An 11,113-nucleotide genomic window follows, 5' to 3' on the forward strand; every position below is an offset into this window, starting at 1 on the left:
AGATCTAGTTATAAAATTAAAAAAGAAGTATAAGAACCTAATTTAAAAAAAAATATAGTGACATAATTATAAATTTAGTGAAATTATAGAGACTAATATAATAATTAAATTATAAAAATTAAGTTAGAATAATTGAAGGTGAGTGCGGATTGTCTTTAAAAGTAGAGGTGAATGCGGATCGGATCGGATTGGATTAGATATGGCCAAAATTTTAATCCGATTTGCACTAAAATCATCGGATCCAATATCCGCAAATTTTAAGTTTGGATCTGATTCGATCCAATCCGATCCGCACATTTACGGATCGGATCGGATCGGATATCGGATATATCCGTAAAATACAAAAATATTTTTAAAAGCTTATTTTTATTAAAAAATATCAATAAAATTTATTTTTTCTATTCTTTTAAATATGTTTACTCTTAAAATAATATTAAACATACATTTCTTAAATAATAAATTAAAATAATACAACATATATGATAATTATTAGTTGAAATAAAATATAAAAAAATATTAATTTATTTATTTCTTTATTTTTGCGGATACGCAGATATGCGGATCAGATATGCGAATATCTACACAAAATCCATAATTTAATCCGATTAGTTTACAGATCTGATCTGATCCGATCCGATAACCTTGTGGATCGGATCCATATCCATAATTTTCAGATCGAATTCGAATAAATACCGCGGATATGCGGATTAGATCCGATCCATGAACACCTCTATTTAAAAGTTTATACTAAAAAAACCTTTAAATTAAAACAACATGAAATAAACTAACTAAAGGCAATAGGGGTGTCCATGGATCGGATCGTATCCGCGGTAAATATCCGCATCCGATCTGAAAATTACAAATACGATCCGATCCGCAAATTGATCGGATCGGATCGCGGATATCTGCTCTACATCCACGTATCCGATCCACGAATCTGCAGATCTGCACTATAATAATTAAAAACTAAATAAATATATATATGTTTGGTATTATATTTACTTGTTTGTATGTTTTAGTTAGTAATTATTATTCATATATTGTATTATTTTATTTTTGTTATTTAGATAGAGTTTGATTAAAAATATTTTAGGAATAAATAAGTTTAAAAGTATGAAAGAAATATTTTTATCAAATTCTTTTACATAAAAATATGATTAAAAAGAGAAGGTTTAATTATGCAGATATATCTGATATCCGATCCGATCCGCAAATGTGCGGATCGGATCGGATTGGATCGAATCCGACACTAAAAAATGCAGATATCATATCCGATCTGATTCGATAAAAATTGTGCGAATCGAATCAAATTTTTGGCCATATCATCCGATCCGATCCGCGTACACCCCTAAACGCAAGAGCAATTAGGGTGGGAATCAGAATTATGTTTTATATTCCCTCGTGACACTTGGTATGTGTTTTATATTTGGATCATATTTGGTTATCATGACAACGTATATTGGCACTAAGAACTTTATAACCAAAAAGTTGAGAATTTAATCTCTAGTGAACACTAAAAATAAAAAAATAACATAAGATAAATAATAATAAAAAAATCTATATAAAAATTAAATAAACTCAAAATTGAGCTAGCCAGCAAGAAGGACGTCTTCATCAACACTCCGCAACGTTGAGCAGCACACAATGCAACCACCCTCAGGATGCATGCAGACTCATTGCCTTAGGACAGACAGACTTTGGGCTGAAAAGAGCCTCCTCTAGAAGATCTGGACAACCCAACCTGAAACCTACAGCAGGCTTCAAAGTCATCATTGAGAAACTCCAATCTATTGCCCAACAAGAAATTCACCCTTCCTTTCTTTAAACAACTGCAGATCCAACATGCCTTCCCACACTCTTTTAAGTGCCGCCCCTCCTCCCCTAGGGACACCAAAATAACCCAGATCCAAACAAGGAAAGCATTAGAACAATAAAGTTGCTATTCCACAATCTCCCCATAGTGGAGGTGCCAAAATCCATTTCTAAATTACCCTCGAACTCTCAACCTATAAAGGAAGTAAGTTTTCTCCTGAATTAATTAATTCATAACCAGTTCAAAACAAATTACATGCTCATGATCTGTTTGTCAATTGCAGTGACGTGTACTTCTCTTTTTGCAAAATGGACGTGATGATTTGTGGCTTGCACCTGAGCCAATTCTGATGCAGAGAACCGTTGGCTGTAAGCTTGGCTACTTCATGCGCTAAGGCATTCCCTTCTCTAGGAGCCCAGGTAAACCCACAATTTGAAATATTTCGTGCTAAATCCAAAATATCATCCAAAATAACTTGAAACTCTGCAATTGTTGCCTTTGATTTTAGAGCTTGGATGAGAATTAAACTGTCAGATTCAAAGATAACTCTTTCCAGTTGAAAGTTCTTTGCTATTATTAGACCTTCCCTAACTGCTAATGCTTCCGCAGCTAAAGGCGAGGTAGCCGCTATTTTAGAGTTAGAGGCTGTGAGAAGGTTACCAACGTGGTCTCTGAAAACAGCTGCTGTTGCACCTCCATGAAGCACTTCAAAGAACGCTGCATCAACATTACACTTAACCCATCCTGGCGGAGGCGGTCTCCAGGTAACCTTTCTAACTGTCTTTCTATCAATAACGGAACAAATAGCTGGTTCTTCTGCCATTTCTGCAAAATCTGTTTCCATCTGTTTAGCCCTGTAGATTACCAATGAAGGACTAGGTTTAGACCTCTGATGTACTGCTTGATTTCTTTCTTTCCACACCTCCCAAGCCAAAAAACCAACTCTGCTGATACACAGTTCATAATCAGTTCCTGTACACTCCTTCATATTTTTAAAAAGCTCCATTATCCATTTTCCAAAAGATGAGACTGTATGAGGCGTAGGACAGCACTGAATTTGAGCTCCAAACCACGCAGCCCTTGTCCAAGGGCAAAGCAGCAACGCATGCTCAGTGGACTCGGGTTCCTGCGAACAAATAGCACAGATAGGAGTGTTAGAAATTTTTTTATTATAAAGATTTTGAAAGACCGGTAATATGTTATGTGAGGCCCGCCATAGAAACGATCTTATCTTTTGAGGCACTTTTAATTTCCAAATATCCGTCCACAAGTCCCTGAAGTCATCACTAGTTGAAGGGCTATTGTTATTATCAATACTCATCTCTTTCCTGGCAACATAGTATCCCGTCTTTATAGTATATTTCCCATCTGTTTTAAAAGGCCAACAAAACTTGTCTTCTCTACCAATAATACTTACCGGGGTTCTAATGATCTTCCCTATGGTATCTCCATCAAAACGTTTTCTCAACTCGTTCATATTCCACCCCTGTCCCTGAGTAATTAGCTCCTTTACAAAAGTGACGTCATGATTCGTAACCTGAGGACTCCTCTGAATGTTCAAAATCCAGTTATCCTCCAGGATTCTCACTTTCTCTCCATTCCCAATCGACCATCTCCCATTCCTCAAAAGGAAATCCTTACCATATACAATACTTTTCCAGATCCAAGAAGCCCCCCTTCTTGCCTTGGTTCCCTTAAAACCCTCATTCGGAAAATACACAGCCTTAAGCACCTGAACCCACACCGCATTAGGGCATTCAAAAATTCTCCATGCCTGTTTTGCCAAGTGTGCTATATTTTGACTATAGAAATCCTTAAAACCAATTCCTCCATCCCTTTTGCTAGCACAGATTTTATCCCAACTCTTCCAATAGATACCCCTATCCTTACCAGTGGAGGACCACCAAAACTTAGCCACTTTCTGACTAAGACGACGACAAAAACCTTTAGGAAAGAGAACAACGTTCATAGCATAGGCAGGTATCGCTTGAATAACCGATTTGATGAGAACCTCCTGCCCAGACTGACTAAGGAGTTTTTCTTTCCAACCTCGAAGCTTATCAAACACTCGCTCTTCAATCCAGCTCAGAGCTTTATTCTTAGATCTGCCCCACTGAGCCGGAAGACCAAGATACTTACCTGGTTTATCCCAGGCAGGCAACCCTAAGATCTCCTCTATTTCTACTCTATTTCTGATCGGTATCTGGTTGCCGAACGTAATCCCAGACTTGTCAACATTTATTCGCTGCCCCGAGGCTTCCGTATACATATTTAAAATAGTAATGAGTTGATAAATCTCCTCCTCACTATCCTTCGAGAAAATAATACAATCATCCGCAAAAAGGAGATGAGAAATGGGTGGAGCAGTAGGGGCAATTCTGACACCAGAGATTCTACCTTCTTCTTGAGCCTTATTCATAAGGATGGTAAAAACTTCAGCTGCTATGATAAACAGGTATGGCGATAGGGGGTCTCCCTGCCTTAGTCCCCTCTGAGGCACAAAACTACTTGACAAAATACTATTGATCTTAATTCTATAAGAGACCTGTGAGACACAACTCATAATCATTTTAACCCAATGCGAACTAAACCCAAAAGCTTTCAGAGCAGCCTCTAGGAATGGCCATTCAACCCTGTCATAGGCTTTGTTCATATCAATCTTAATGGCTAAGTTCCTAGAAGCATGCTGCCCTTTTTGATTTAAAGCGTGAAACATTTCCTGCACTATTACCATGTTATCCTGAATGAGGCGTCCCCCCACAAAAGCACTCTGGATAGGAGATATAATCGTATCTATTAATCTTCTAAGCCTAATAACTAACAGCTTAGAAATGATCTTATATATAAAATTACAACAACTAATCGGTCGAAGCTGATTGAGAGTTTCTGGGTAATTGGTCTTAGGAACCAAGACTATAATAGTATCTCCGATGCTCTTAGGTAGGATCCCTTCCCGAAAAAAAGTCTTGACAACTTCACAAACCTCCTTCTCAACAATCGCCCAATGCTTTTGAAAAAACAGACCGTTTAAACCATCTGGACCTGGCGCCTTAAGACTTCCAAGGCTAAAAGTAGCTTCTTTGATTTCCTGATCAGAGACCTCTTCCATAAGCTCTCGATTCATATCATCAGTCACTCTAATAGGAATTTTGTTAATGCATTCAGACATAGCAAGGTTACCTGAAGCTTTAAAAAGATTCTGAAAATGAAGAACTGCCAGCTTAAGAATATCATTCTCCCCACACACCCATTCTCCACTAGTATCCTTCAATCTCTCAATCCTATTCCTGTCCCTTCGTTGAATGGTAGAGGCATGGAAAAAAGCAGTATTCTTGTCACCAAATTTCAGCCATTTCACTCTAGATCTTTGACCCCAATACTTTTCCTCTTGTTTCCATAATCTATTAATCTGCACTTTCATTGTATTAATTTCCTGTTGCTGATTCTCGGAATATTCTGCTTCCTCTGCTTGTTTAAGATTATGCATTAGTTTCTGTATTTCGACATCTGCCCTCTTAAAGTTAACCTTACTCCATTTGATCAAATCCTGCTTACAATTATTCATCCTTCGAGTTAAATTAGTCCAATGATCAACCGTACTATTACAAACACTGTTCCATCCTCTCCTTATGACATTGCTACAATCAGCATGGTCAGCCCAAAAAGCCTCAAATTTAAAGCATCTGCACCTTACTCCTCTGGGTTTAACATTGAGAACTAAAGGCGTATGATCAGAGCTAATAGCTGGTAAAGCTGAAAGAGTGGCATGTTGGAAAGCTCTTCTCCATTCCCAATTAGCAAGAACTCTATCTATCCTCTCTTTAGTAACAAATTCATTCCTTGGGTTACTAAACCATGTGTATCTAGTCCCTTGCAACTCCAAGTCTATGAGAGCATTGCTATCTACAAAGCGCCTAAAAGCATCGATCTGACTACTTGGTTTTGGATGCAATCCTACTTTCTCATGCTGTGCAATTACATCATTAAAGTCTCCAATAAAAGCCATTGGAACATCCAAATTATTATTTGCATAAGTTAACTCTCTCCATAACTCCTTTCTTCTCTTGTAATCAGGATGGCCATAAACAAAAATTCCATCCCAATCTTTATCATTAGTAGTGCTGATCTGAGCTTTAATAAAGTTATCACACCAAGCATAGACATTAATATTTATATTACTTTTCCAAAAAAGACACAGCCCCCCGGACAACCCCCGGGATTCCACACAAAACATATTAACAAAGCCCAACATTCTCCTAATCCTAACACAACTAAGATTGCTAGCTTTAGTCTCCATAAGAAACAAAATGGACGGCCTGAGAGATTTACAAATATTTCTTAGTTCAGACACCGTCGAAGGGGCCGCCATCCCACGACAGTTCCAACTGACAACAATCATGGCTGCTGGTGGGGCATGATAAGGCCCGCCTCCTCAGCCACAACTGTTCCAGTTTCGTCTTTGAACTTCTTACCTGATTTTTCCATTATTAGTTGTTCGTCATCTTCCATCTTGTCTACATAGACTGGTAGGCTGCTTGTATCCCTTCTCCTTTTAGCGTTCAGATTCAACCCCATGTCAAAAGCCAGCTCCAACACATGTTGATTTTCGTTCCTCTGCTCCGACACAGCAGCAAGCTGCTCTTTCATATCTTGCTTTTCCTCAGCTAGTTCAACATAATACTCCTCCCCATTTTCCATTCGTTGAATCATGGTTCTACCAGCTGCAGTAATGGTCCTCTTCATTTTAAGTTTTTCCCTATAGCTCCACAACTGACCTCCGCCATGCTTTATAATTCGTGTCTCCTTCTCTGATTGCTTATTAAAATCCATAACGCCATATTGATAAATTTGGGGTTCTTTCTTGCCAAAAAGCATCTCCAATTCTTCCCTGATTGTTAACTTTTTGGGATACTCCGAAGCACCTTGCTGCACTTGTTGGCACTCAAACGAAACCTCCATCTGCTTCAGCTCATTGAAATGCCCCTCATTCAGCCTTGTTTCGGTACCAAAAGGTTGGTGCTTCATGTTCTCCCCGACTTGAAGATGCTCCTGACACCCCTCTTTAAAAGATTGAAACTTACAAGGTCTAGAACCCTGCTGCTCCCTAGAAAGTGTGGCATTGGGCATAAAAGCAGAGTTTACTTCACCAACCTCTTGGAGCTTATCTTTACCTTTTGTAATGTCAGCTTTAATATTTGGAGATTTGTCACCCCTTCTCAACGCTTTCCCATGTGAAGACATAAGTTTGATTAGTACATTTTGTAAGACATCTTCAACATGCTGTCTAGATCCCTGGCTCTCCCTATCTAACCCCGCCTGTTGCTCAGAATTTGCTTTGAGGTCCCTCTGAAGCTCTGCTTCTAATCCCCTGCCCGTACCACTCTCTGCTTCCGACTGATCCTTCATACACTGCATCCTTACACGTTCCCCCTCACAATCCTGCTTAGCCTCAGACCATTCCCTGTTCATTGCTTTGTCATCCTGCTCCGTTTCCTTGGCTAAGATGGCCCTAGCTCGACTAACCCCCAAACCCAGCCCATACCTTGGTTTCGTGTGGTCCCAGCTAGCCATTGCCATTGGATTCTTACATTCCTTCTTAGTATGACCCAGAATTCCACAATTCAAACAGTAACTGTCTTGGATCCTCTCATACTTGAAGTCGACCCAAACAGTTTGATGATTTTGTGTTGCTAACCAGAAGCCAGTTGGCAGAGGTTTAGTGATATTCATTGTGACCCTCACCCTCAAGAACGTTCTCTGTAGTGTATCGTTTAATCTAGGATTTTCTGTTTCCATTACAGCACCTATTTTCTTGCCAATAATCTCTGCTGTTTTTCTTGTTATATAATTAAGTGGAAGTCCATGTATTTGTATCCATAATTCCATATACCTATGATCCACCTCATAGATTGACTCACGTCCATTCCATGTCTGCAGGTTAAGAAGATTCCCTCGAATACTCCAGGGGCCTCCGTTACGTATGTGGATCCCTTTCCGCGCATCTTTAAAGCTGATCAGCACTTTATTCCTACCGACATCGGAGATAGCTACACCTTGCGGATGACCCCAAATCCCCATAATAGCAGCTTTGCAGGTGCTGAAGCTAACTTCTTTGTCCGAAAGAATCTTCCCCACCATGTTCAGGTTCTCTGGAGCAAAGCTGACATCTTCTTCTGGGTCAATGGAAATAACTTTGCCTTCAACAGATTGTTCCTCTTTGTAGGCCATATGTAGTATTGTGATAATAAGAGAAAGAAGCTAGAAATAAAAGTTTGCACAAAAGTAAGGATAGTACGCAGGTAAGTACAAAACCTTATTTCAGGAAAACTCTCCAGAAGAGAGAAAAGTTCTCCATGAGAGAGATAAGGCGGTTCTGCAAACCGAAAGATTAATTAGTGTAGATGATTTTGATAACCAGTTCAGATCTGATGTGGACCCAAAACATTTCTTGGGCCCTTGCTAGGTTCCTTCACCTTTTAGGCAAATCACACGTGTTGGGTGATATAGTAAAAGGGGACTTGGCCACTTGGGCCTTATTTTTCTTAAACAATAAAAATAGGCTACATTTATTTATATATGCAGCACCTCTTGCACAATGAGAATAGAAGTGGGTGGGTTTCGGGTTCTGATTTGGACCTGAAAGAATGAGCTGACCACTCGATCAACCCAAGTTAGTTATCATCTATATTAAGTGGGTATAATAATTTTGGTTATATATATATCCCACATGCGCCAGAATAATACAACTGAATAATATTATTTTATTTTTAATTTTGACCATACATAATAGTCAAAATTAAGATAAGATAATTACTTCCCCATATGATTGTATAGTTTAGGCTGAAGATGCAATGGTACTTTCTTGCAAACAGTGAGCCCATAAATCTCACACATATCAATGTGTTGCATTTTAGTGACACCAACATCATCATCATCATTATTATTGGGCAGCTTCCAATCAAACCAATATAGAAGATTAGCAAGAATATGTTCAGTGGAAGCAATTGCAAATGAAATTCCAGCACAACCCCTTCTTCCGAAACCAAAGGGTATAAGTTCCAAATGTTGACCCATAAAATCAATTTGACTTTTCTCAAATCTCTCAGGAATGAACTCTTCAGGGTTGTTCCAAATTTCGGGGTCCCTTTGAATTGTCCATGCATTCAAATATACCTTTGTCTTTGATGGAATATCATAACCTTTTAGCTTCACATCACTTAGGGTTTCACGGGGTATTAATAAAGGAGCAGGTGGATGCAATCTTAGAATTTCTTTCATGACACATTTCATGTATTCCATTTTATTCACATCATTTTCATCTATTTTTTGTTTATACCCAACAACATTTCTTACTTCTTCTTGAACTTTCTTCATGATCTTTGGATTCTTAATCAGTTCTGCAAATGTCCACTCCAAAAGTGTTGAAGTAGTGTCACCACCTCCCGCAAATACGTCCTGTGTATTAGATATATAATTATCGAAAATGTTTCGTAAGCAAAGAAAATCAGTCAAAAACAGCCATAATTAATGAATACTAAATAAGATAAGTTCTGTCTGTTTTTTGTCTCCCTAGCATTACCTATAATTATTTATTTACCTTCACTTAATATAACTTTATTTAACAGTTTAATTTGTGAGAGTAAATTTGTTACTTTATACTTTTTAAGTAGGTAAGAATAATTAATTTTAAAAATCATACCATTAGGATTGCTTTGAGATTATCATTGGAGAGGTGAAAGTCATGATGAACACCATCCTCTTGAACTTGAAGCAGTAAATCAACAAAGTCTTTCTTATCATCATCATTTCCTTTCTTAATCATTCTCCTATGTTCTTCAAGTACCTTATCATAGAAACAATCTAATGCATGAAAAGTGGCCTTGAATTCTTGTATTTGGCCAGTGAGAAAATCAAGCCAACCCAAGAAAGGGAAGAAATCTCCCACACTAAAAGCAGCCAATTCTCTCATCATCTTCCTTCCAAGCTCTCCAAAGCTGCTATTACCATCTGGATTATCATACTTTTGTCCAAGAACACATCTTGACACTATGTTGTTTGATGTTGCAATTATCAACTCACTAAGGTTCACTCTTTATCTAAGTAGCTCCCTTAAAATATATTATGTTCTGAACGGTCACATATCATTTGATGGTCAATTAAGACAGGCCACCTAATCATATGTGGCCGCTTAAGATAAGACAATTAGCCATGTGTGACAAAAAATGATAATATAATATTTAAAAAAAATGGTATATAGATATTTTTTTCTATTTTATCTTAAATTCTTGAAATACGAAAGCTATAAATATAGTATATATTCATTCGAAAAATATAAATGCAAAAACTTGAGTAGTAGATAATTTTAAAGTATTTTGTTATGCAATCTCATCATAGCTACTAACCAATTCGGCAACCTCCTCTTCACGAATGGATTGAAAGGATCGCACCCTTTTAAGGCTTAGAAGCTCAAGAACACAAATCTTTCTTTTCTGTCTCCACTCATCACCATAGGGTGCAAAAGCAACATCCTTACATCCATACATAATGATTCTCTCGGATGTTGTTTGGGGCCTGTTGGAGAAAACAACATCATGGTTTTTGATGATTTCTTTGGCCACATCAACCGAAGAAACAACAATGGCTGGTGTTTGTCCAAGTTGAAGAGACATGAGAGGGCCATGCTTCTTTGAGAGTTCATGGAAGGAACGGTGTGGCAATGTTCCTAGTTGATGAAGGTTTCCAATGAATGGTAGCTTTGGTGGTGATGGTGGAAGATTATTGGATTTTCGTCCTTTTTTTGTTATTGTGAAATTAAGCACAAGAAAGATGCTTATGAAGCCAAAAATGGCTAAGTAGTAAAGGGTTGAGTAGTAATCTTGCTCATAATAATAATAATAAGAGGAATATTGTTTTAGTATTGATTGAAGTTGTAGAAAAGCCATTCTTCTTTGTTTTTTTGTGGTTGTTTGGTAATATGTGTAAAATTTAATGAATGGAGAGAATATCTAAATGTAGTATTTATAGACACCATCATGCACATTCTTAACAAATAATAAAATATTTATTTACTTTTATATATATTATTTGCTAAAGATATAAAAAAAATGTAATAAACGTTTTTGCAATGACACTTTAGTTATAACTTTTTTAATTAGGGTACAAATAGTGACACATATGGTAAAACAAGAGGCGAAGAGTATAGAAGTATTTTAAATATTTTACTAAATCACTTCTTCCAAAAATTTAAGTTAATAAAAAAATACATAAATAATTATATTTTTAATATATTTATTTATACAA

The 11,113-nt window shown here is 37.3% G+C and overlaps 3 protein-coding genes across 3 annotated transcripts in view; all 3 read right to left on the reverse strand.

The window, feature by feature from the left end:
* On the reverse strand, positions 2,073-8,041 carry LOC110270496. The gene is made up of 3 exons (XM_021120111.1): positions 6,286-8,041; positions 3,231-6,241; positions 2,073-2,939 (listed from the first exon to the last, which is right to left on the reverse strand). The coding sequence occupies exons 1-3, from the start codon at positions 8,039-8,041 to the stop codon at positions 2,073-2,075; spliced, it is 5,634 nt and encodes a 1,877-aa protein (XP_020975770.1).
* Positions 8,608-11,113, reverse strand: part of LOC107629377 (cytochrome P450 71A1) — a gene marked incomplete in the record, with an annotated part of 10,698 nt that continues 8,192 nt past the window's right edge. The window contains 2 exon segments of the mRNA XM_021117693.1: positions 8,608-9,268; positions 9,513-9,692. Coding sequence (XP_020973352.1) covers positions 8,624-9,268; positions 9,513-9,692 — 825 coding nt within the window.
* On the reverse strand, positions 9,793-10,818 carry LOC110269870 (cytochrome P450 71A1-like). The gene has a single exon (XM_021117694.1). It carries the CDS (start codon positions 10,753-10,755, stop codon positions 10,189-10,191), a length of 567 nt encoding a protein of 188 aa, XP_020973353.1. The 5' UTR covers positions 10,756-10,818; the 3' UTR covers positions 9,793-10,188.

The sequence above is a fragment of the Arachis ipaensis genome, chromosome B03 (assembly GCF_000816755.2).
Source record: "Arachis ipaensis cultivar K30076 chromosome B03, Araip1.1, whole genome shotgun sequence".
Taxonomy (NCBI): domain Eukaryota; kingdom Viridiplantae; phylum Streptophyta; class Magnoliopsida; order Fabales; family Fabaceae; genus Arachis; species Arachis ipaensis.

Excerpts from the sequence above, each read along its gene's own strand:
- LOC110270496 (XM_021120111.1), bottom strand. The coding sequence starts at position 8,041 with ATGGCCTACAAAGAGGAACAATCTGTTGAAGGCAAAGTTATTTCCATT. Across the intron at positions 6,242-6,285 it reads ACTAATAATGGAAAAATCAG|GCGGGCCTTATCATGCCCCA; the intron begins GTAAGAAGTTCA and ends GTGGCTGAGGAG. Across the intron at positions 2,940-3,230 it reads GGAAGATCATTAGAACCCCG|GAACCCGAGTCCACTGAGCA; the intron begins GTAAGTATTATT and ends ATTTGTTCGCAG.
- LOC110269870 (XM_021117694.1), bottom strand. The coding sequence starts at position 10,755 with ATGGCTTTTCTACAACTTCAATCAATACTAAAACAATATTCCTCTTAT.